Here is a 27,175-nt window from a genome sequence, read left to right as displayed (position 1 = left end):
TGGCTCATAACTGTCACTTTATGCTAACTACCATGGTTGTAATATTAACATATCTAAAATATTAACATATCTAAGCAAAAGGAATGGCGCTGCACTGATAAAAAGGAAGTGCAAAACTTACTCAAGTGGAATACTTGAATGAAATAAGCTTATTTAAAAACTAACGTCCCAACTTGGGAAACTCCTAATAAATTCTAAACTCTTCTGAATTTTAGAAACTTGATGTTTACACCTTTTATAAAAGATGCCTTTTGACTAGAGCTAGCAAGCAGTGTGTATACAAATAGAAATGTGTGCAAATATGCACACAGTAATTTCACTAATAATCAGAAAAAAGAACATAACATTTCAAATGTCAAATTCAAGAACCCAGTACCATGAACTTCTTAGCACGATTGCCTTTTCCAAATGGCTGGAGCAGTGACTAAATTGTTAACCAAAATTTTTTCTTAATGTCTCCAATGCCATTAGAAACAAGGCATGTCTACTCTGACTTTATAAATCTAAAATACAGTACTCTGCAAATTTCTGTAATATCAGAGCCTGAAGTGTTGAATTGTGACTCATCTAGTTTTTTCCTTAATAACCTTCTGAGGTAGAGTTACCAATCCGATTTTATCTGGACCATAGTTATCTTGAACTAAACCCTATCATCTTTTCAGAAAGTGAGCATAATTTTTGAGAGAAAAGAAAAAAGGCTTCCCAGGCCATGGCATGTTAAGATACATTTACAGTTTTTAATGCAACATTAAGAAATAAAAATTGTTTGTTTTTATTTTTAAAAAACAGCCCAGCTGTATTATTCTGTCACCAAGAATTATTATCTGAGTATCCTATCAATGCTGAACTTTATAGTTCAGCCTTCTCAATCCCATCCTTGATAAAGAGTTTTTCCCCTCATGGTATGTACGACATCCTGTCACAGATCTCAGCCTTCTCTAGTGCCCCGTCTGAGCAGGATGGATATGAAGAATGTGATTCATTCAAACAGCTCCTCCCTGTTTAGCCCCCTCCCTCCACATTCCCCTCTTCTCAAAAACATCTGAAGTATGAAAGTTGTTTTTAAATAGTAGAAGCACCACATTCCATTAACACCACATATGGTCTTTAAACTGAAATATTTTAGTGACGTCATGGACATCAAAATCAATTTTTAAAGTGAATTCTGAGTATGTGGGTCCAGCCCAGGTCTGCTGTTTATGCAGACATACAAAGAAAAGGAACTTATAAAATTGAGTAAAAGTGAACCTGCTGGCTTTAAAATAATGCTGGAAATTAAATTTCTTCAAAGAGTTGGCAAGCATGGGCTATTGGTCAGAAGATGAATTAAATGGATTTAAAAAATCATTAAGAAACAAATCCAAGTTTACATGCTGTGCAATTTCCATGGTGCCCTTAAAAACAGATAGGCTGCTCATAATTTTTTTATAATGCCAAATCACGCAATTTTTGATGGAAAAAAGAATACAGATGGACTGTGTTTTACCTACGTGAAAATTACCATATCCATTTAAAATAAAATCCAAGAGGGTATATACATTCTAATCAAGTCATTGATTATTTTCCTGATTAATAAGAACTACACTTTACACAAAATACTTTATCAGCAGCTGTTTTCATCAAAAAAAGAAAAAAAACCAATAGTCATAGTTTCACAGTTGAAAAAGTTACACATTAAAATATTTTACAATTCATTGTATATTTACCAGGTTCCCATTTCCTATAGGGCTTGTAATATAAAGCAGAGTAGAAGGGAAAAACCTCAAAATTGATTACTTTGACACTAAGTTTTACACAGGACACTAAGAACCACAAAAAGCTTAGGTTCTATCATAAAATAGAGACCAAGTTCCATTCTTGTTTAAAAAACCCAATTAGAAACATCTTTTTTAAAAAACCAAATACCACAATATGATAAACAGATTTCAAATTAACAGCAATCTAAAAATCTTTAAAATAAACTTCATATAGCTGAGAATGACAAAAAGTTAAAGCATGATGTTTCAAACAGTTGATTATTTCTTGCTAGAATGTGTTTAAAATTAGGTTTTACTTTTCTTAAACCTGCTTTTTTCCTCCAAAATAGTCATTGAAGGAAATACTGCTCGAGTGACCAAATGAAATTGTAGAGCCAAAAGTCAGTGATACCACATTCCGTGACAAGGATGGTTGGCCATAAGAACTGACCAATCGGAATTGATCTCTGGTACTGAAGTACCTGGAAGTGACTATTATCACTGATTTGAAACTTCCCAGTCAGCCATGTAGCTTTTAACTCAGTTTTTGGTTCTTTGCCTTCTGAGAACTACCTGCCCCTTTTTCTTATTTTTAATGCTGTTTACTTAAACTCTGCTTGGATTTGTTTAAAGTTTACTTTGCTTTTTTAGCTAGACCACTTTATCTATGTTCTTTATAAAATTTGTCTACAGTGTTTCAAACAGAATTAATTGAGTTATAATAACTCTTGAAAATAATGTCAATGATGAACTAAGGTACGTGGCTTATGTTTTAATGGTCCCAGGGAAAGGGGACTATCTGGACTGATGTGGAAAATGCAAAAATTGTATAAATTTTGTGCAAGGAAGCTCAAAGCTTTTTTGGCACTTGGGTAAAACACGGTTCTCTGTTAAAACTTCAGTTTCCACCATCAAAGTTTCAGATTTGTACCATTTCACTGAGTTTTCCTGTAATCAATCCCTGATATAGAAAAGACTGGGATGTTAGTATGTATTATAACTGAATAGATCTAAAAGACAGAAAACGTTAATCATGAACTTTTAATCTTATGAAATCTGTATCTGCAAAAGAATCTATTGGTTTGCTGCTTAAAACAGAGTTTAAATGCTTCTTACCTATTCCAAGACAGTTTAGAGAAATAAGTTCCCCTAATCTTCAAATTTATTTTTCTTGTCAATATTATATACATGCTTTAGTGAAGTACCTAAATCTCCAATAATTATGCCCTTTAAGGGTTCTAAAATAGCCAAATATTAAGAGTATTTGTATTAGAGTCCTTGTTCACTATTCAAGACTTGTACTATAGGTAACTGATTTCATAAGTGACTATTTTTTAAGTGATGCAGTTACACTGGAGTATACAATGTGCACTCTTTATAAAGTTGTATTCCCATAATATGCCTAATCTAGAAAACTGTCAGTCAATTATTGCACTTTTTCTGGTGTGGCACCTGGACATTTGCTAAAGCTATTTCCTAGGGTATTAATCACTCATTTCAAATACTGAGTAAAATACCAGATTCTGAAGTGATGACTAGCCATTAATCCCTACATCCTGGGTTAATGTTTTCAAAATGTTTAAGAATGTATCCTGCGCTCCAATGCAATTTAAGAAAGTTGGAGAGTGAGACCTGACCACTTGGACATGGGATGTGATCTTAAAATGGTTTAAGGTCCTACTTCTATTATTTTGATATTGGATAAATAGCCTAAAAAGGCAGAAAGTTCATGGTTTCTATTTCCCCATATTACAAAGTATTATTCATGAGCATACCTCGGTAGAGGGTTTAAGCAATCAGGAAGATACTCTAAATTGTATTAATTTTGGTACTTAATTTCATATGATTGAGGCATTCTGAACTATAAAGGAGGATGGAAGATAGGGGATTCATGTAAAAACAAAAAGAAATAAGGAAAGAGGATGAACTTTAATCTGTTTTCTTTAAGTAGTTATTCACTAGTTTGGTATAAATGGGATAGTGCCTGAGCCTTACCCACAGACCAAGAGAAAAGCTGACCATGCTGATACAAACAAGAAAAAATTTGGGGTGCAAAACAATGCATGACTATGGGACAGATTGTGAAATAAAGAATATATATTAATGATAGTTTCTATAATATAAATAGCCTTTAATAAAAAAAATAATCTTTTTAATAACATTAATACTCATTTCTATTTTCTGGAAAACATGCATGAAAAATGTATTCAATTCAATTGCAAAAGGAGAAAAAAAAGAAATCAACCTAAGGTGAATACTGTACAATTCTGGAGCAAGAACTATTCCTGCTCATTCTTTCTCTACGATGATTATTTTACTTTATGGGTGCCCAGAATTTCCCTGGGAAATAAGAATCAAATTCTTGTAAATACTGTCCAGAAAAAAACCCAAAAATACCACCTTATAACAGGTCTCATTTGTGACTGTTTCCAAAACTTTGCTGATAAGACCCCAAATCGTCAAAAGGTTTGATTTATTAAAAAAGAAAAGTCTCTGGTGAAATCTCAAAAGTCCCTTCCACCCCAAGCATTTTTCTTCATTAAACAAGGAGTCAAAAAACCCACTTCAAACTATAAGTTGAACAGCAATGAAAAAATAAGAAATTTTCATGTTTTCTAATCTTAATATAATTTAACATCAAACTCCAGTTTACTTGGACCTAATGCAATAATAGACTTTGTGTGTCTACATTTCAAAACATAGAACATTTGCAAGACAAAAAAAAGAACATCATTCTTTTTCCTTCTCCATCATTTCTATATATTTTGGGTTTTTTTTTTTGTTTTGTTTTGTTTTTTAAAAAAAGATACAAACAATCTTCAAAGTTTACCTTTTTGGACTTAAGGCATAACATGAAATTGCGCATTATTCTAAAGCTTAATTTTGAAATGAACTAGTTTAGTGCTATCAAACCCTGTTTGTGTTTGCATTATTTAAATTATATAGTATTTTATTTCTGTTCTTGCTGTAAATTCTAATGCTGTTCATGGATTGTGCAATTCCTATGCAATCAGTCTTTGCCTACTGACAGTTATTAACAGTGCAGTACAGAATCCAATATTGAGCTTTCAGTTTCTTAGTTATCATTTCAGTTCAAAGCATGCTGCTTAATTGTGTGGAAGATCCAATCCATTTTTGTTGTCCAGCCACCATGATGTGCATCATTCATTTGTTTCATGAAATATTCCAAAGCCTCTTGCTCAGTTTTATCTAAAGCTAGGGTCTTTCGAATGTATGCAATGTCATCAAAAGATTGTAGTTCTGGCATTCCAGAGCCAAGCATCATTGAGAAAAGATTTATGAAGAGATTGGCATGCTGCCGAATAGCTAGATAAGCTTTGTAACACATCTCCTGAAACCTACAAGTAATAAAAACAGTTTGGTCAGTACCGAGCAAATGGCGTTAACACCTCCAGCTCTCTGCTCAAATGTCACAGCATTAGAGAGGGATTCTTGGATAAACCTATAAAAAACAACATTCTCCTCCCCCAATCCCTTTACCCCACGCTAGAACGTAAATCTCATGAGCCAATCAGGACTTGGTTACTGCTTATCACCAGCACCTAGAATAATGCCTGGCACATTAGGAATTTAATAAGGATTTATTAAATGTATGAAGTGATCCATACTAAAACTTTTAGGGTTCAGGCTAGGTCCAGGACTGAGTTCTAGATAAAATGAAATTTTATGAAAGATTTTAAAAGTACTTTAAGGTTTAAGACAGACGAATGATATACCATAAGGTGGTAACAAAGATTATGAATAAACATGGTAATTACAGTTGACCGAATTTCTCAAATTGTGTGACTAAAAAATGTCTTATCAGCACTATACCTTATTTGTCAATATAGAGAAGGTGGAGTACAATGCTTTAAACAGCAGTAAGTAAAAACTTTTCTTGAGCTTACCTCTCAAATTCTCTTGTCTTTGTGCATTCTTGGGCTCCTTTACTAATCACTATCAAGAAATCTTGTGTCAAAACAAATGGCACACGTTCTCGTTTGTAGCCAAATTTTTTCTTCTTGTGATCCAGAAAGTGTCCAAAATCTATATGAAACAGCTTTTGAAAATAAGAAATTGTTATAGTTTGACAAATGCAGAAATACAATATCCTGACTGAATAAATTTAAGAATGCCAAAACAATTTAAAAAGATAAAGGAATTACTTGTCCATCATCTTTAACCATGATGTTACTATTGTGACGATCCCCAATTCCCAAAATGAAGGTAGCGACACAATATCCAGCACACGAACGTGTAAACAGATCAATGGCTGCATCGTATCTACAAAGAAGAAAGAAACACCTGATGAATAGTGTGGAAATACAGAGTGATGCAAACTGGGAAAAGATGGTCCAAATCTGTATTAAAACAATGAAAATAATCACTGACAGGGGAGTAAGTAATTATGTCCAAGGATCTGAGACATTTTGAGATTCTGAAGTTTTCAAGGATTTCTAAAGAAATTTCTAGATATTTTCTGATCAAAGCAGAATTCTTATTATAGTGAAAAAATACGTCATTAAAAGGAATTTTTTCTAATTATTGTTAACAATAAGTCAGAAGTAAAATTTTGAATGTGCAATGTTAATATTTCTAAAAAAGAGTAAGAAAAACAGCTTTTAGATACCTAAGTTGAATGTACAGGATTTCACTAAATTTAAGCAATTCTGGTCATTTAAACACAATAATCTCAAATATGTCAAAGGTTTGAACATATTTTTTGCCTAAGTAAGTACAGTTGTTTTCTCTGGTCTAATTCAGAAATAGACACAACCATTAAAGAATTTGTCTGACAATAACTTAGATTAAATAGGTAAACAAGAAGAATAAACTCACATTTCTCCTTTGTTCTTGTCTTTGAGCCACTGATGTAGTGTGTGGCTATTGAACTGCAGTGCACCTTTCAGGCCTCCTTTGCACTGAATTTGCATAATAGTATGAGAACTTCTCACTACCTCAATAAGTCCCACGCAGTCACCAATTGACAGACAACCATAAGGTAACATTCTGAAAAAGGATCAAGGCATTTGCAATTAAATGATGGAATTTTAAAATAGCAAATATTTTAATAGGCTAATACAGAAATAGTCAAGTATTTGCAAATTTGTCATGCATGACATTTACTCCCTTAACCTAATTTTAATGTTCTGTTATTATAGTATGACACATATTCCTAGAAAAATCCTTAAAATTATCTGCCATCATTTATTATAACCATCAACTGAAAAGGATTTAATTATGTATCAGAAAAGCATTAAGAAAATTATTGTGGCAATCAAAACTTCATAAACACCTGAAACTAACATAATATTGTATGTTAGCTATATTTTAATAAAAATCTTAAAAAACAAAACAAAAAATAAAATAAAATTTCATAAATATTTACAACTTAGAAATTTAACGATATTTAATTAATATCTAAATAATACTTTAGGGCAGCAGTTCTCAAATTTTTGGTCTCAGGACTCCTTTATACTCTTAAAAATTACTGAGGATACCAAAAGCTTTTATTTATGTGGGTTATATCTATTGATACGAGAAATTAAAATGGAAAAAATAAAAAATTAAAATGTTAATTCATTTAAAAATAACAGTAAACTATTGTACGGTAATATAAATAATGTCTCATGAAACAAAAAACCATATATTAAAACTTAGAAGAGTGATGCTGTTTCCCATTATTTCAAATTTCTTTAATGTCTGGCTTAATAGTACTGAGCTGGATTCTCATATGTGCTTCTGTGTTCAATCTAATGCAATGTTTTAATAGAAGCATATGAAGAAAATCTAGCCTCGTGGAAATATGTAGTTTGAAAAAGGAGTATTATAATAGCCTTTTCAGATAATTATGATATTTCTTTGATATTATTCCAAAATTTGACAAGAGATAGTTTCTCAAATTGCAATATGCAATCTGAAAACATAACAATAAACTTTTCATACTCTGTTACATTAAAATCCATTCATCTATCTAACATGTGTATGGAACTTTTACCCATATATGACTTTATAATATCCCGCATTAGTCATTTGGAAGACATTAGTTCACTGAGTTAAAGAGGTGTTTCTCAAATGTTGATCCTTTTCATTATACCAACTAAAAAGTCACAGTTGTTAATATTACCACTGATATCATCAGAAAAATCTTTAATTTTGGGGAAGGTGTTATGCTTACAGCGATGGACACAAAGTTTTCAAAATTCTAATTTTTGCGGAAAGCTCAAATTTGACAATTAACAACAAATTCTGTCAGTTTTTCTCCTTGAAAAGAGAAGCTCAGATTGTTCATTTTCAAGAAACTGTCTGCCAAATACCCATGCTTTAATAATCATAGCTTATCTATTAGTTATTCTTTAGGTAAAAATATTGTTCTATAAAAAAAAGCAAGTTCAGCTCACAATTCAAATAAGCCACAAATGCTTTCCCTTGATACAGCCACACTTTGGCATGCAGCAGAAGTGCTTTATGGGTATTTCTGTGTGCCATTCATCACACAGAATACTAAAAAGAACATGTCAAGGGTGGAGATGTGAAGATTTAAAGAGACAATGAAAAAAAGCACCTAACACACCAAATGGCACATAAGTAGTAAAGTATGGTTTTTCTTGAACTGTTGTTCTCATAAGCTACTGCCCATTCTTTTACTTCTTAGTTCCTAAAAGAGTAATAGTCTACACTTGTTTTCATTTTCTCACTTAAGTCCTTGCAGCCTAACTTCTACTCCTACCCCTCTACTGGGTCAGCTCTTCCTTAAGCTCACCATGAATCATCGACTCCGAAGGCTTTTTCAGAGTCCTTATACTCTTAAGGCACCGACACTATACATTTTTGTGACTCTCTCACCTTTTTTTGGATTCTGTGAATCACTTACTCTGGTCTTCCTACCCTTTTGAACATTTATCTTATAGAAACTTTTCTTCTACCTGTCCTGGTAAGTACAGGAATTTCTTAAGGTTGAATTGCTGCTCATTTTCTCTTGCTTTACATTGTATTACTGTTGAACATGCTCATAGTTTAAAGAGTCACATAGTCCTGTTAGGTCACAGTAGTCACATAGTCAGTCCCATAGTCCCATAAGGCTTGTTGGGAAAAAAACCAAACAAACAAGCAGAATTACCATAAACCTGAATGTAAGTTTGGCCAGGTATAAATAAAAATGCTATGATTTTACTTAAATTTGCTTTTTATTTAAAATTAAACTTTAGACAGAAACTTGTACTTAAATTTACTTGTTAAAAGAAAAATATTTTAAAAACATTATAAGACTTAAAAGCTTTCCAAAGATCCAACATACTTTCCAATGACCTAGCTTAACTTTAGATGCTTTTTTTAACCATCATTAATTTACAATTAAATATTATAATTACTGGAGTTATATAGTTAAGTCCTTTCCTCTACTCTGTCTAGTTCTACATTCTCTTTTGTACTCTATTCCCCTGGGGGTGGTTTGTAGTAGTGGCAGGTGGATCTCCCACGACACAGGAAATTATACCACAAAAGGAAACTTGACTCGTACAATAATAATTGTTTGGGGAAAGCAGCAGAAATTAAGCAAAGAACCAGGAGTTAAGAATTAAAGTTGATGACTGAATTTTGTGATTTGGCAGGTTACTTGAGATGTCCATTTTTCTTCTTGGAAATAGAAGGATGCTACTATTTGTTATCAGTACATTTTTATATACTAGATACTCTTAATCTATACGAAGCACACACATAAACCCTAATCTACTCTGTTGCTGCAGCTAGAGTTGACTCCGGTGCCAACTTACAGACAAAAATACTGGACGTGACAGTGGCCTTTGCCTGAATGACTCTAGATTTGCAAAGAGATGAGTAAGAGAAGGAAATACCATTAGAATCAAAAAATGACTAGAAGAAGCTGAATGAATGACAGAGAACTTGGAGATAATACTGATAAATACAGAAGGCTGGGCAGAAATCAACAGAATGGCCAAAACTTTAAGATTACTGCTTTTCCATGAAAGTAAGACCGGGTCTTATATTAAGGTTTGCTCCAAAAGATGCATTAGGGCTTATGTTTAGGGGACGTCATCTTGAAAAATCATGCTAGGGCTTATTTTCGGTTAGGTCTTATTTTCGGGGAAACATGGTAGTTGACTTCATACATTTTACTGCAAAACTGATTTAAGATTAGAGGATTTAGAAAGTTTTAAAATTAGAAAATTTATATTATGAAAGAAACTGTCTTCTAAGCTCGTAACTTCTGAAAGAAAACAGGGGCTTTTTGTGTCTCCTTTCTAAATAATGACCTGTTTCTAAATAGTGACACCCTGGAAGCAGCTGCAGCCTTTACCAGCTTAGAGACATAGCTCTTCTTACCTAGATGAACCTCATGAGCTATTTATTCTAAGCAGAGGAAGAGGACAAATGAAAATATCATAGTGTAATCAACTAGTGTTAATTACTATCCCATACATTTCTTTATAGATATAATGCCTCTGTATGATTTATAATTAATATTTATTAATAGTTTACTTTTTCAGGATAATTTTCAACATACATAGTGCCTTATTGGTTACCTACCGAAGATCAAGACCTTGATTTTGCCAGATATTTTCCATAATGCGAATAATTTGAAGTGTTAGCATATCTTGCCGTAAATCTGAAATTCAAATAATATGTACCACCACTTAATGCCAAAAATGCATATTTGGGTATCATATCATCACACTGTTTTCAAGTGGAAAATAAACAGACTATATTTACTCTTCAAAATAATCCATAAGGAAAACAATATTGTGATTCTTTAAACCATTTCTGAAGTATCTGCATAAACCCACCTGTATAATAATGCAGAATAAGCTGTTTCATAAAAATTTTAAATTAAGATATTTAAAGTACTTATTTTTCTGAATCCTTAAATTTGAACGTTTATATTAAAATATTGGGTTAACAGAATTCAGTGCTGAAATGTCATTTCCCAAAGGAAACCCATGAGTGGATCCTCTCACTGCTCCCTTTACAGCCTGTTCTCCAAGTAAACTAGGACCTTCTTTTATATGATCCCTTAGCAGACTACACTTTTCCTTTGTAGCGTGGTTATAATTTTATTTTTGTAATTATTTGTTAACATCTCTCTTTTCCCTGCTAGATTATAAGCTTAAAGAAGGCAAGGATTCTGTTTTGTTTATTCTTACAACCCCAAGGTCTAGCACATCAGATATTTATGGAATATATGGATGCTCACACAGCAAATGATAGTTAGAAAGTGATTTCAGGCCTTCTGATTCTAAACCTAGTACTTCTTTTCAATAATTATACTTTTCAATAATATATTTAAAGGTTTAGACATCTGCTTAATATTGTATACTTTACCACATGCATATTCCTTAAATGGCTTTCAATAGTCTTCATGGTTCATAAATATCCTGTATATAAAAAGATAGCTAAATTCATGCATCATACGTTCATTAATACTTTTCCTTACCATCCCCATTTTTAAAGATGATCTCATTGTTCTGAAACAGTAACTCTGACATGATGTCTGGGTTCTCCCAATTCAACCACAGTGGCCTTTTTGCAGAGGACATAATTCGACACTCTTCAAGCCTTTGAAACAGTTAAAAATTTTACTAGACACCTTAGCTTTATTTGTCTCTTAGCCTCAAATTTATTTTAAAATACATATACAGTATAGCTTTCTGAAGTGTTATAAAAATTTTAAACTTTCTACTCAATCTTATTTATGAATTAATTTCTCAGGGAGTATAAAAAATAAATGTTATGCTTAAAAATTATTTTATATAATAGCATATGAATTTTCAACAAATATAGGGACATATCTTTACCTTTACAGACATTATATTCCATTTCTTATCCTATGATACCAGAAATTCTGGCCATAGAGTGTTTTAAACTCTGTCATTAAAGTAGTAAAAACTCATCCTGAATAAGTGCAGTCTGAATTTAAGAGAATTTTACAACTCTTATTTTACAGGGTAGGAGAATGGGACAGGGAAGCATATATAATTGAACAGTCTCATTATAATGGACACTTTGACTTTTCTCAAGATTTTCTCCAGAAAGAGTACTTATTTAAATATATCAATAAAACTTCCCATGAAGTACCTTACCTGAGATTTCCTAGTTGATGAGCAGGATTTAGAGGAGACAGAAAGCCCTGTAAAGCATCCATGAAATCTGGTCGCCGCATTTGCTCAACTAAAAACTTCATCTGTACCTGATAGATAAGTACAATCACGGTTAGACATTGATTTCATCAGAAGTAATACTAACTGCTAATCTTTTTTATACATTGGAACCTCAGCATTGTGTAGTCTTGGAATCCATACCCTGGACTGGCTGCATTCTAATTATAAGGGTTTCTACAACACAGCATCACAACTCAGGCAGACAGGCAAGAGTGGCAGTACCGCGCACCTTCCTGCGAGAACTCTGCATGATGACAGAGGCTGTGGAACAGGGCGTGGTCAACTACAGCAGATCAGCTGCCAGTTTCTGTAAATCAAATTGCATTCAATATAGCTAGGCCCATTCATTTAGACATACGCCACGTTCACACAGAATATAGCAGAGTTCAGTAGTTACAACAGAGTTCGCATGGCCTGCAAATCTAAAATATTTACTATCTGGCCTCTTAAGGAAAAGTCTGCTGACCCTAGTAGGGGAAAAACTATGGCGACATCATGTTATTAACGTTACTTTAAAGCTTTTCAGAAAACATCATATTCACTCTCTCTCTGTCGGGTAGAAAAGGTCATGTAAGGCTAAAAGAGACGGTTGGCATAAGGACTTTTAAAAACCTTTGCTCCACTGAGTCTCACGCTATACTTAGGTTTTAGTATACAGCTGGACAGAAGCAACCCTTTTTAATCAATTCAAACCAGAGCCCAGACTGCTGAGCTATCATGTAATAACTGCCATTGTATTTCAGGAAACCTCCATCTATCGAAAATTCAAAATGTGAGTGGGGAAAAAAGAAGTTAAGAGCTAGGAATTCATAATAAATTAATTTTCATGTAGGAATTTTAGTAACAGTTTTTCGTTTTTACTTACTAAGTATAAGCAAATAACTAGAAAATCTAGTCATCACTGACTAGGGCAGCTCTTGCTCATGTAAAGGCATTTCTTTTTCTCTCACTGTCAACCCTAGTGTTAGCACACTGCTTCCTACACTTTATCATTGTTATTATAACACATGAAACCACTCAAAGTAACAGCTTTTGTTCCTATGATTGAACTTTTAGTTTTCTGTCACAGTCCCATTTAAACCAGTAGTAATGAGTAATGAATTTTATGTTCTTAATCCATTGTATCATAGCCAATCTATGATATGACAATTCCAGCTTAGAAGAAATGCCTATATTTACAAATTGAACTAATATCAAGTTTCTTTTTTTCTTACTTCAGTTACTATCTAAATATAATAAATTTTACTATTTTAAAGCAATCTAGTCCCCTCCTGCTCACAATTCTGGCATCAGAAACATTCTAATGACCTATACATTCTGAAAACCTATACATATTTAAACTTATGTACCATAACTTCAATAAAATCAACTGAGTCACACACTGAATGACATTTAGATTAAAACAATAAATTTCTTTTAAAGTTTGTTTTTTTTCCCCCTCAAGCAATATTAACGAAGATGTTGGAAAAATTCATTCAGCACTTTTAAATTTATATTTTCCATCCTCTGGGGACTCCCTAATAAATGGGGATTTTTTTTTTTTTTTTCATTTCACTAGAGGTGAGGAATGATCTCACTTTTTACTATAAAATGTGTGTTAAATAAGAGACAAAGAGTAGGAAAAGGTCATGAAAAATCTTCACATTTAATATTCCTCAGTAACATTAAGCTAGACAGCAGATGACTAGAGTATGTGATACATTCACTGAATGACTAAGAGTCCATTTTAAACTTAGAAATGTATAAACTGATTTCTTTCCACTCATTTTCAAGGGCATTACTAAAAGATAATATATGAAACAGAATAAGGAGAAATTATTTTTAAAAGTTAGGGCTGTAAAAAGAGAAAGGAGAGAGAGCTAATAGGCACCTCCCACGTTCTAGGGACTGTGACAGGTGCTTTGCATATCTCACATAATTTAATTCTCACAACCACCCTATGAAGAAAATGTTATTCCCATTTTACAGATGAGGAAAATGAGTCTTAAAGACTAAATAACGTGTCTAACATTACACAGCTGAGAGGCAGTGGAACTGGGATCCAAATTCTGATATGCTCTTAAGACCCACCATTTGCATACGTACTGGCTCTCAAATAACCCTGCCCCATTGCAATGAACAGAGTCTCAACAACAAACCAGAGTCACATACCTTTTGTGTCTCATCCTTCTTCTCTTGCTTGAGAATGTCAGTTAAGTTAATGAGCTTTTCCATAGCTTCAACTTGCCTATTCAGGTGCTTCAAATACATCCCACATGCACGACAGTAGGACTCCAAAAGCAGGCCAAACCTCTGACTAACTGTTTTATTGTGCATCTCAGATCTAAAAGAACAGTGCAAGAGTCAAAAAAAAAAAAAAAAAGAGAGACCATATATATATTTATATTTATATTTAGATATATATAGTCTTAAATGAGTATGCATATAATCTTTTTTGAGAAAATAAGAGGGGTGTAAATGTCTAACTATTACATTGTTTTGTACACCTGAAACTAATTATAAAAAACCCCAAGAAAACCCATTTTCTAAATCTAATAAATGTTATAATCATACTAACAATAAAATGATTTAAAACCTATTATTTAGAAGCAAGACAATCAAAGGTTTCCCGTAGTTCCTGGAAATGTAAATTTAATGAACTGGCTTTTAGGTTTATTTCAACTACTTTTCATTTACTAATCTCAGCACAAGATATTTTAACATAAAAAAAAGGAAAGTAGGCACAAAAGTAACAAAATGAATAGGGTGGGAGTTAAGAGCTCAGTGAGTACTATTTGACTGCTGGCATACCTGTCTGTCCCTTTTCTGTACTATCTCTAAATTTAAGTTATTTTAAACCTAGCTTCTAGATCCCACTTTTAATTTATCTTAACATTAAAAAAATCATGTTAATTACAAATCTTCTTTTAAATTTAGAAGAAAAGTGTATGACCCCTAACTCTGCATATTAGATATATCATATTCTACAAAATACTTTTATTCTTAGCTTGTTTTCTAGTAAGAAACTTGAGCTTCTGTCAGTCTTCTGAATTCCAGGTAAGGTTTTTGTGTTTTTCTTTATTTTGGTATATTTTAATACCCACATGCACTGAAACTAACTGCAACATTAATCTAGCAAACTTAACTTTGCTTAAAGTAGAATCAAAATTTTTAAAAATATTTCAGCTCTCATTCCTGTATAAAATTCATTTTGAATTTTACTGCTTATTTAACATTAAAAAGTTGAGGGGAAGCTCATCGTTGATACAATATGGAAAACTCTTACAGACAAACAAAAACTATAGTATATAAGTAATACATATTTATACATACATTAAGAAAGTAATATGCATCTTAATAATTTAATGGGAAAATAACTGGACTTACTTTAAATGCCAAAAGAAAAAGTGCCCAATCCTTTGATTAGTCAATGCTTTCTTGAGTAAAAATCTCACAAGCAGGTTATCCAAATACTGTTCATATTTTAGTACCTACGTGTTTAAAAACAAACAAAAACAATTTTACATCAATCAGGGTCAATTTTTGCATGGTTGGATTTAAAGAAAAATTTTTAGAGAGAAAGTAGTTATTACTATGCTTTTTTTTAAAAAAAGCATAAAACCAGTTAATACAGTAGCTTTTGAGAATTGCATGGATTTAGAATAAAATAAAAACGTATTTTTCTAGTTTACATTATTTTACCTGGACTAGCTGAATTAGGTACTGAGAAAGTTTGTCGTCTGTTAAATATTTTTCCAAGCATCGAACAGCAAAACCTCGAACCATAGGGTCTGGGTAGTTGCAGTCCAGGAGCTCCATAGCCTGTTCAGGTTTGATTGGAGGCCAGTCTTTTACCAAGCAGTACATCTGTGCAGGACAAAGACCAGGACTCATACTTATAACTCAAAGATAGTTGTAAATGAACCCTCTAAGACACTGTCTTTTTATTTTAAAGTTGAGATAAAAGCTCCCCTTATGATTCAGTGCTTAAAATGTTCAGCATGATTAATTTTTATCAGTGGAAGAGGTGTGAACGGTATTTTTCTCCACTATATTACCATTATTAATTTAAAAGTCTATTTCATCTCATATTTATGCAGACTTTCGAGAGATAACAATTTAAGCAACATATCAATTTTGTGCAACAGTTATTCAGTAATCTGAAACACACATTTACCTGAGCTACTTCATCTCTAGAATTCCATTTAACGGACAGAAGCAATTTGGGTAGAATTTCAGGGATAGTTACACAGTAGTGTCTGTGTGGAAAAGACAAAACAAAATAAAAAATATTCTTGCATGTTATTCAAAAGGCCTACATGTCTACATTTTCAACTGTGCAATCTTTAAGAAGGTCCAAACACCTTTAAAACTTCTTACCATTGCTAGCCTTCCTTAAAATCAAAAGAAATCAGAGTTTAACACTATTTAGTTGCATATATATGTACATATATACTTAGACACAGTTATAATGGCAAGGAAGACAAAAGGAAAATCCAAATGGATGACAAGTACTCAGGAAAAATTATAAATTTATTTTATAATACTCTTTCTAAAGCTCCTTTTATTTACCCACTTATGCAACATGAACCATGAGAAGAGTCACCACTCTGCTGCGGTCACTGGACAGGATTTATGTTTTAATGGACTTGATGCAGAAATGCACTACAATTGCTTTATTTAAGTAAGCCACTGTACCTTTACCAAGTAGTAGGATAATTTCTTCATAAGTAAAAATAAGGCATTACACTATTACTTTGAGGGAGTGTAAAAAAAAAAAAAAAAAAGAAAAAAAAAATGGAGGTATCGCCTAAAACTGGAAAAATCGACCAACTAAATCACAATTAAATTGACCTAAAACTACAGGATATTTTTTTGGAGCTTGAATTTTATTAAAAAATAAAACCAAAAATCAAATCTTAAAATAAGTTATATCAGGGATTTAGAGTTTTAAAAAAGCCTTCAATGTGCAAGGTTAGTACCAATGCAGCATGGTTTTCTAGAAATACTGATCTATACCCACAGATTTAAAAAGCATAATGTTTATAATAAAAAATCATGTAAATTATGCATTATTTAACAGGTATGGTAGAAACATGGCAAGATCAGCCAAACTCAGTACTTTCTTCTGTTACAGAAGAAAGAAACAGAGACTCTTAACACTCACCTGTGGCTCCACAGAAAATCTTTCTCTTGCTCAGTGATTTCAGATAGAGGATCTCGGGTACAAATTGCTCGGAGCTGTTCTTTATCATTTTCCCTTAATTCGTTGTCTCTAGCTAGTCTGTTACTCTGTAAAATAAAACAGTGCCTTTTGTGATTTCCTTTGCCATGTATTTTCACCTAGGATTCATGAATGATCTACAGAAAAAGAAAACTGTCAATAACTTTACATTGCTTATTAACTGATGTGAACTAGTTTACAATTCTCATTGCAAGACTTTATTTTCAGGAACAGGGAAGAATCAATGTAAGACAGTATTTGTGGAACAAATCCAATAACTTATTTGGTTAACATTACCACCAACCACAGAACTGTAACTGACAAAGTTAGTCAGGAGTAAGAGCTGACTGGGTAGTAGTGAATAATAGTCTTCTATTAACTAATCTGGTTATACTTCCGGAATAAGAAATAGTAAAATAATTAAATAAAAATGTAAATTCTTTCATAATCTTTGCCTGAATTCATCCTTATAATTACTCTAAGGCTTTCAAATTTAAAAAGTAAAAATAAATAAGGGAAAAAAGAAGAAACTCCATTAATACACTGTACGTTGAGTATTTGGAAACTAAAAAGAAAACACTTTTGGTATAATTCCAAGATTCCAAGTAATGTATTTATTCTCTTTAAATATAGATACATTAACTACATAATAATTATGAATGCATATTAATATATTATACAAAACATATATATTCCTTAGAATGGGTTACACATATTCCTAATGGCTAAAAATGAAAGCAAACATCCATGCTATTTGGTTTTTACACATTTAAACATTGTTAATTTATCTAACAACATAAAGAAATATTGCTGGCACATATTCATTCAACAAATATTTATTAAAACATGTGCTGTGTGCCTTGTCTTGTACTTACTGTTCAGGACACAGAAGAGTAAAACAACCTGTTCTCACAGGGCCTCCATTATAGTGGGAAATTAAGTGAACATATAAGAGAAATATTGGAGAGTTGATATAAATACTCTGGGTGATGTCACAGGGAATGAGTGGTTACATTAGGCTGGATGTTCGGAAATGAACTCTTAGAAACTAATATTTAATTTGTGACCCAAATGACAAGATCCACACCAAGATCAGGAAAAGACTATTGCAGGTGGAGGGAACAATGAAAGTGCCCCAGAGTGAATGAGTTGGGTGTGAAGGAGGAACAGGAAGAAGGCCAATGGGCTTGAAGCCCAGTACATGAGGTAGAGGAATGACAGGAGGTCAGTTTCAGAGCATTAAAATCTGTGGCCAGGGTAAAAAGTTTGAATTTCATTTTTATTCATTTTTAATTTTTTTTAAATTGGGGAACAGTGTGTTTCTCCAGGGCCCATCAGCTCCAAATCGTTGTCCTTTAACTAGTTGTGGAGAGCACAGCCCAGCTCCAAGTCCAGTTGCCGTTTTCAATCTTTAGTTGCAGGGGGTGCAGCCCACCATCCCATGCCGGAATTGAACCGGCATCGTTGTTGTTGAGAGCTCATGTTCTAACCAACTCAGCCATCTGGCCGCCCCTGCGGAAGCTCAGCGGCAGCTTGTTGTCTTCAATCTAGTTGTGGAGGGCGCAGCTCACTGGCCCATGTGGGAATCGAACTGGCAAACCTGTTGTTCAGAGCTCGCACTCTAACCAACTGAGCCATCTGGCTGCCCCTGAATTTTATTTTTATTGAAAGGTATTTAAAGGATAAATATCGTGAATTGATTTATGTTTAATAAAGATTATTTTGGCTGCTCTGTGGAAGAGGGAGACCAGTTAGGAAGCTACTGTAATAGTCCAGGGAAGAGATAATACTTAACCCTCATTTCACCAGGAAAAGTAGTCATTACTATTCATCACTGGGGTCCAATGAACTCTTAATACTTTAATATTTGCTTATTTTTATTTGTTTATATTTTCAATATAGAATAATTTAGAGAATAATAAAGTGATGGTGAAAACAATTATGTTAGACATCTTAATAAGAATTTAAACCCAGTAAAACCAAGTTTATAATCCAACCTGGGCAACATCCTCTGAATCAACTAACTGCTTGCTTATCAACTGTCATGCATGAGCCTGGAACATATCCATCTTGCAAATACTGATTCCGGATTTTAAGTACATATCTAGTAAGTTCTAGCTTGTCATCACTTCTGGTTTTTCTTGTACTTGCATGTCAAAAAGCAATACTTTTGAAAACTTTGATGGCTCATGATTTTGCTAGAGAGAATGACCATCTTCCTTGCTTCATAATTGCAAAATATTTCTATTTTTATCTTTACAGATATCAATTTCAAAGAATTTTAAAATTTCTACATCACCTTCTTCTTTCCACTCATTTTTGTATACACACCCGCCTGAAGCATCTATCCACTTAGAAAATGTAGCATAAAAGATAGAATACGGCAAAAGATGTGTGCCCAGGTTCTTATAAAAAAAAATACTGTGTGATGAAGTCATTCCTGTTGAATGACTAACTGAATATGAATACTGTATTTCCTTTTTGTCCTTGGAAATATATTGTTCACTCATCATTTGAGTTTAGGAAAATTCATCTAGGTTGTCATTTGATATTTCACTTATATAATCAATTTCACCATTATCATTAAGAGTCTAAAGCTGTGGTTCTCAACTGGGGTGATTTTGTCCCCTTTACCTCCCAGGGATCTTGATATTGCATGGAGACATTTTGGTTGTCACAACTTGGGGTAGTAGTGCTATTGGCTAGAGACCAAGGATGCTGCTAAACTTCCTGTAATGCACAGGATGGCGTCTATTAATAAAGAATCACTTGGCCCAAGATGTCAAAAGTGTTGAGGTTGAGAAATTCTGCTTTACAGTGCTATTGTCTCTTTGCATCATATTCTAATTTGTGAAATATTTCACAGAATATTTTTCAGAATATTTCATATATTCTAATAATTGTGAAATATTTCCTTCAGTCCGTTTTCTTCTCTTTGTCATTATGAGTGGTAAGGGAAAATTCCTGAATTCTCAACAGTATTCAATGAAAACCTAAAAAACAACAAAAAACTACAAAGGTGGTGTTTGCAGACTTCTTTATACCTCTGGAAAGATGATGTAAGACAATAGGCAATGCAATAAGAAGACTGAAGGATGATGTAATAGTGATGGTTTATTTCACTATTTTATCACCTTCCTAAGCTATTTTATCCTTCTATATTTTCATATTATTTTAGTCTTTTTAAGCATAGTAGGAAATAAAATTGATAAATGATGAAATAGGAAAACTAAGACCCCATAATGCGCCTGAGATTTATAAAACTTTTCAACAGACCCAATGTTAATTGAAAGATAGAATCAGTTTTAGTCTCTTATAAAGATAAACAATTTTTCTTTGAAAGAAAACATTTTTCTAGGAAGCAAAAATGTCGTAAAATATCAAACCTTACAGTGTTAGACTTGCTCAAAAAAGAAATTCAAAAGCTAAAATTGGTTCCAACATACCATGATAGTGAACTGAATTCAATAGTTGAAAGAATAAAACAGGAAATAAATGAGTTTTCAAGTGACTTTACTCTTGTAACTAAGTTTATAAGCATAACTAATTGGACAGGGCTATGACACTTCATGGGAATGCTTACCAGTATTTCAACCCCAGTTTAAAAATTAAGGAATTCCTGTTTGGTTACAACAGAATGGTTAGGAATAAGAGGCTCAATACTTATTAAAGAGTGACACTGGATAAGTTATTTAGACTCCTTAAGCCTGTTTCCTTACTGGTGAAATAAGGACTATAATAGTACCTACGTTCATAGAGATTGCTTTTAACATTAAATGAGATAATATGTAAAAAGTGATTGGTATGGCATTTCGTACACAATAAGTACTTGATAAATGTTAGCTAGCAATTATCATCAAGGAATTAAACTTACAGAATAGTGACTACATTTTTCAAGAAAGGGAATCTTTTCAATGTCAAAAAAGTTAACTGTACTTTCAGTATCTGATAGAATTCAGTAATGATTTTAAGTTAATTGTACTTATCAAAATACCTTTTACAAATCTTTGAAAGTACACAGGCAGGAAGGCTAAAGGTTATTATGATTATTACTCAGTTTACAAAAGGGATTAGTAAACCCCTTACTGATTACACAGCTGTAAACTCATAAAAGTTTCTAAGTGAAAGATTGCTGGTTGCCCCTGGGTGCTGTTACCTCATCCAGGAGTATATGAAACATGGTAGGCATATTTCTGGACCTCTTAGCCCCATATTAATTGGCGGGCCTATTGATAACCTACAACTAGGCCAAAGAAAAAGTGATAAATTTGAAAAGTGGGAAAAACAACAACAAAGAACAAAAATATTCTCTTCTCTTAGCACTGACACCTTTGCCCTTGAGAAATAAGAGAGAATTTAATGGTCCTTACCCCCACTTATATTGTGGTTGCAAAGTTGAGGCAGAGATCAGACAATTAGATCAGTATTTAAATTCCATTTCATATATACTCTTTTCTAGGGGATCTAGGCTATGGTGGTGAAGCTATTTTTTCTGCTTCCAAGCTCAGTTAACAACATATTTATACTTTGATTCAACCTCAAAGTTACTATCTCAGAGAGGTCTTTCCTGAACCCAATATATATTAGCTTTTCTCTCCCAACCCTCCATTCCTCATTCTTGGTACACTATGGTTTTTTCCTTTGTGGCACTTACCATGATTTATAATCTTATATTTCTTTTTTCACCAGTTTAATGTCTATTTTCACCATTAGACTGTATACTCAATGGAGGTCTTTTTAGGTTACAACTTTATGACTTAGTACATACCATACAATACATTTTTTCTTTCAAAGAAAAATTGTTTTTTGTAAGAGACTAAAACTGATTCTATCTTTCAGTTAACATTGGGTCTGTTGAAACTAAAGAAGTATTTGTTAAATGAAGGCAGGCTAGAGCTCTGAGTAAAAGAAGAAGAGGCAGAGCTGCAGTAAAAATATTAGGATATAGAGAATTTTATTATATTGCAATACCGTCGTAGAGCCTATAGTAGCTCTGTCAGTGTAACTAAAACACACGAAACCCTTTCCATACAAAGAGTATGTACCCAAATCCACTGATGATGATAGATACTTAAGAAAACTCAGTGATTTGCCTTACCAGTCCTGCATGGGAATAACTAAATCCTGCTTCTCGGGACACAGACCAATTGGCATGCTCTTCAATCACTGACATATCTGGAAACTTGACCACACTGCTGAACCAGTCAAACTCCAACTCTAAGCATGGAGTTTCCTAAGAGATGGAATGAAAGTTATTATGTATATGTTTGTTGTGCTTGACTGTCATAAAAAAAAATTGTAATTTATGATAATTTATTAGCTTACTTTATTTGGATTTGATCCAGTAACACCAATAGGGTTCAGCAAATCTTCTAATCCATGAGGTACTGGCCAAAGATTCAAAGCCATTTTTCCAGATACTAGAGTATCTGTGTAATCAAACAAGTTTATATTTCCCCAGGCCAATGGACAGTGTTCCTTAAAAAAAAAAATTAAATGCAGGAAAATATTCATACTCTGTGGATTAAATTATAGAACGCATTTCAAAACTCTTTTCTTCCCCAGGAAGGAGAGGTCAACAACTGCCCCTTTCATAATGTCTATAACAAGCCATATTAACTTTTTCAAAGTGTAAGAACTTGCTCTCCTTTTTCCCATATGAAATTACATGTATTTTCTTTAATTATTAATAGGAAATATGAACCAAAGCAAGCAAGACAGATATTTGAATGTAATCACTTAACAGATCTTTGTGTGTAGTCACTTTGCATGTTTAAAAAATTGTATCAATATGACCTCAGAACATACCACAAATAAATTCTGGAAGCTCCCAAGGTGTTCTTCTATGATACATTTATTTATTAAAAATTTTATAATGTTTTATTTATTTTAGATAAAGAAAAATAATATCAATTTCTTGACTAAAAACTCAATCAGCAGTACTTTAGTAGTGTCTAGAGGTTAATAGAATTGCTCCTTCTAAAACACTTTACCTCCTTAGCACCTTTTCGGCCTTTGACAGAACAAATGGAAAGGCAAAGTCGAGCCGCACGAGGAAGATCAGGAATGTATATGTCGTAATTCAGCCATTCGTTCCACCTATGTGAAATTTGAAAGAACAGAACAATTTACCAAGAAAAAAGGTATACAAATGACTCCTATAAATCATCAAGAAAAAAATAAAATGAAAAACAGGCCAGAGATTGACTAGAACAGACATTTCACAAGATCATATCCCAATGGCCAATAAACATGAAAAAGCAGTCAACGTTAGTTTGTCATCCAGAAAATGCAAAACAAAATGTCATCGAGATATCACTATACAAGAGATTGGCTAAAACTATAAAGACTGACAAAAACAATGGGTGGTAATGATGGATAGTAGAAAGAAACCTCATATACTGCTAGTGAAGGTGTAATTTATACAACCAATTTGGAAAGCATAATCTACTAAAACTGACCTATGACTTGGCTTCACCTCTAGATATAAAACCAAAGAAATTTGTGCACTTGTACACAGAATGTTAACAGAATTATTTGTAATATCACCCAAACTGCAAACAATCTAAATATCCAATCGCAGAACAGATAAATTGCAGTATATTCATATAATGGAATACTACACAGCATGGAAATCAACACCAGTTTCATTGTGGATGAAATCTTACAAACATAGTATTGAGTGAAAGAAGACAGACACAAAAGAGTATCTACTCTGTTAGTCCATTTATGTAAGATATAAAAACAGCCAAACTAACCAATAGTTTTAGAAATCAGGATAGTAGTTCCCTTTGAGGAGGAGAGAAGGTTAATGGATTGGAAAGGGACATGAGGAGGGACTTCTGGAATGCTAGTCAATGTTCTATTTCTTGATCAGTCTAGTGGGTATGTAGGTATTCACTTTGTGGTAACTCATTGAGCTGTGCAATGATGATTTGGATACATTTATGCTTTTGTGCTATACTTCAGTTAAAAAATTAGCTTATAAAAGCAAATATTAATAGAAAGGGGAATCTCAACGAGGTAAAATGAAATTTCCTATTATGATTATTTTTAATTATGTATATGATATAGTTTTATTCAGAAGAAACCATTAATTTAAATACGTCAGTATAGAAATAACATGAAGGATATGTTAGCAGAAACTATTTGAACTTTAGGACTACTTCACAAGTAATAAAACTTGACATTTATAATAAGGAAAGAGTAAAAAGTGACAATTTTTTTCAAATTTTAATAAATTCTCTCCAATTTACTGGATGGTACATGTGAAATTATGTCTAGTTGGTGGATATATTTGTTGAGTCAAGTAAAATACATAGTTGTCATTTTTTTAAAAAACATTGTAGCAATGGTTAAGAATACTGACTCAGAAGTCACAGTATGCAGAGTAGAATCTTGTTTCAACTATTTTACTACATGTGTGACCCTCACTTTGTCTGTTTTCTCATCTTTTAAATGGGACTAATACTACCTACTCCCATAAAGTTGTTGTGAAGATTAAATGAGTTAACCTAAGTAAATCGATTAGAAGAGTAATTGGTCCATGGTAAAAGCTCAAGTGCTAGATATTAATTTTGGAAACTTTTCAAATGGCTTCTTCAAAATTCTATTTTTTGATTATAAATAAACAAGACTAACAACAAAATGGTATAAAAATTCTAACTTTAATTAGCCAAACTAAGGTATAAAACTTTATCAGTAAAATAAGTTCTATTTATTCTAGTATCTTTACTCAGTATGGATGAGGATTAAAAAAAAAAGATCCACTTATACAGAGAAGACTTACATTTAAAATGGGAGAATTTAGCACAAAGGACTTCTAAAGGAAAAAGAAACAATATACACAGGAAGAAGAACTACTGTGGAATTTGATAAGTACACAGTCAAGGTACCTAGGGTTTCATTACTTCTAAATCTTTAGAATTGCTCATAATTGAGAGGGAGTATTCTACACACTTTTTATGACAGGTATATCCAGTGAACGTAGTTGTTTACAGTACTTTGCTAACCAAATACAGCATGTTTCTTCTAAAGTACACACACACACACACACACACAGAAATTCTTTATTTTTAGGCAATGGTTTTATATACAGAGGGTGCCAAAAAAAATTTATACACATTTTAAGAAAAGAAAAAACTGCATTAACATTGTAATAATACATACCGATAACAAGAGATGGTAAGTCGTGTATATTTTTTTTGGCACCCCCATATATATAGTCCAAACTGATTCTGATTTTGGGAGATAACTGGTAACATTTATGAAGAAATCATAAATATACCTAGCATATGAAAGCACAGATTTGGAACTATCAATCTCAGTAAGAACTTTTAAAATCTACTTTTCTATCTTTCTAATAACTTCATTTTATCTCTAATTTTTTTTTTTCGGTAAAGTTAAAAAATTTATTTAAATATTCATACTATTACCATAGGGATTTTACCTTTTGTATTAGAGAATTGTTGCAGAAAAGATAATCAAATGTAAATCCTTTGTAAATATCTCCTTTTATTTACTAAAGTTTTGACATTTTAATCTTACATAATTAAATTTACCTTTTACTTTTATAAAATTGGTTCACTTTTTGGTACTTAAAACAACTGGGATAAACCTCCAAAACCTATTATTTTGGAGTCTTTGCTTGGGGCTTGTTGAACTGCTTAGTTTGTTGGTTTTATAGTTTTCACTAAGTTTGGAAAAATTTTGGCCATTTTACTCAAGTATTGTTTTGCTGTTCCTTGCACAACCACCCTGTTCAACTTGTGACAGTCATGCAGTCTGAGTGGTAAATAAGCTTTTGTTTTTTTAACAAACATTTTAAAAGATCCTCGAGTTGTTTGTTGCCACAGCATAAGCGCTAACCTGAATGACGTACTTTCTGACCTACAATGGTTCAGGTGAGGTGAGGAACTATTTTCGTTCCTCCTGGTAGAGGTGGCTACCATCTCTTTGAGCTTTACCTAGGCTCTCGAATGGTAGCCACCTCTAGCAACTTAACTATAAGATCGAAACTCTTTCTTGACTCTCCTAGAAGTCAGTCTAAATTCATTATGAAATTTACTTCTGGAGGATTCACTGGTTTGCTCTATTACTTGTCTTTAACATACAGCTTTAATCTTTAATATCAATTTGGGTTGTCTTAAAATATTACTATTACATATTCAGGGGTAGACTTATATTCCCAAATGATTCTATAAAGGCAGAGAAATGGTAGATGGCAAGCTTTTAGATTATACTACCTTTTATTTTGTCATTATATCTAGGCAGTAATAATTTAAAATATTCCCAGTAACTCCCCTTCCCCCTAAGAAACTGATCTATTCCCAAAGACTCTTTATTTGAATGTCATATTTATCTCTTCTTAGAAGTGATGTAAAGAAAACTGCCTCAGAGTCTGGCTCTGGAGTTGTTTGCTAACTCTCACTTCCTAATATAAATGGAGATAAGAAAAGAATAAAATGCTAGGTTTAGGAATCTAATATATGGGAATAATCAGTACAAAACTGTAACCATATTCTGTTCTCTCCTTGATCCAACAGGAAGAGAGAATCAGAAAAACACTACAGATAAAATTTTATAGAGAATCAATAAAGTGATCCTGTGACTGACACTCATTTGACAGGATGTCCTTATGTTCTGTATGTAAATGTCTGGTGATTTATATGACTCGTAGAAAACTAATGATGTAAACTATACTTCTTTTATTGATTATACTGCTAAACACTAATATGACTTGTGGAAATATAAATCCATATACTTCCTTACCTGGGATTAGAACAAGGTACTCTTTGAGTGTTCACATTGTCACATAAGGGTTCTCCTCCATGGTAGATACCTGTTCTAACATAGATCTAAGAAAAAATAAAAAGAATAAGTATGTGTATACAAATATATATACACGTACATACACAATACATACACACATACTAGATAGACCCAATATTAAACAATATCAAAATAGTGTAACTGATATGAGAGAATCCATTCGAAATTTCTATTCAAATAGAGCTTTTCTGTCCTTCACATAAATAGTAAGTTAATACTGATGCAGATTC

General features: G+C 32.7%; 1 protein-coding gene across 2 annotated transcripts in view; it reads right to left on the bottom strand.

Annotated features, from left to right (window-relative positions):
• Nucleotides 1–712: 712 nt before the first annotated feature.
• The window catches only part of PIK3CA (phosphatidylinositol-4,5-bisphosphate 3-kinase catalytic subunit alpha), a 73,712-nt gene continuing 47,249 nt past the window's right edge, over nucleotides 713–27,175 (bottom strand). For both annotated transcript variants that reach the window (XM_019751997.2, XM_019752006.2), the window contains exons 6-21: nucleotides 26,886–26,971; nucleotides 23,108–23,213; nucleotides 22,440–22,592; nucleotides 22,213–22,347; nucleotides 17,058–17,182; nucleotides 16,068–16,149; nucleotides 15,593–15,757; nucleotides 15,278–15,381; nucleotides 14,063–14,234; nucleotides 11,834–11,940; nucleotides 11,188–11,309; nucleotides 10,284–10,362; nucleotides 6,576–6,746; nucleotides 5,903–6,020; nucleotides 5,645–5,796; nucleotides 713–5,095 (exon numbers count right to left, since the gene is read on the bottom strand). In XM_019751997.2, coding sequence (XP_019607556.1) covers nucleotides 4,825–5,095; nucleotides 5,645–5,796; nucleotides 5,903–6,020; nucleotides 6,576–6,746; nucleotides 10,284–10,362; nucleotides 11,188–11,309; nucleotides 11,834–11,940; nucleotides 14,063–14,234; nucleotides 15,278–15,381; nucleotides 15,593–15,757; nucleotides 16,068–16,149; nucleotides 17,058–17,182; nucleotides 22,213–22,347; nucleotides 22,440–22,592; nucleotides 23,108–23,213; nucleotides 26,886–26,971 — 2,148 coding nt within the window. In that variant the 3' untranslated portion in view covers nucleotides 713–4,824. The remainder of the gene's footprint in view (nucleotides 5,096–5,644; nucleotides 5,797–5,902; nucleotides 6,021–6,575; nucleotides 6,747–10,283; nucleotides 10,363–11,187; nucleotides 11,310–11,833; nucleotides 11,941–14,062; nucleotides 14,235–15,277; nucleotides 15,382–15,592; nucleotides 15,758–16,067; nucleotides 16,150–17,057; nucleotides 17,183–22,212; nucleotides 22,348–22,439; nucleotides 22,593–23,107; nucleotides 23,214–26,885; nucleotides 26,972–27,175) is intronic.

The sequence above is a fragment of the Rhinolophus sinicus genome, linkage group LG01 (genome assembly GCF_036562045.2).
Source record: "Rhinolophus sinicus isolate RSC01 linkage group LG01, ASM3656204v1, whole genome shotgun sequence".
Classification (NCBI taxonomy): Eukaryota; Metazoa; Chordata; class Mammalia; order Chiroptera; family Rhinolophidae; genus Rhinolophus; species Rhinolophus sinicus.
The sequence above is the reverse complement of the archived record's forward strand: the minus strand, read 5'-3'. Positions and strand labels throughout refer to the sequence as shown.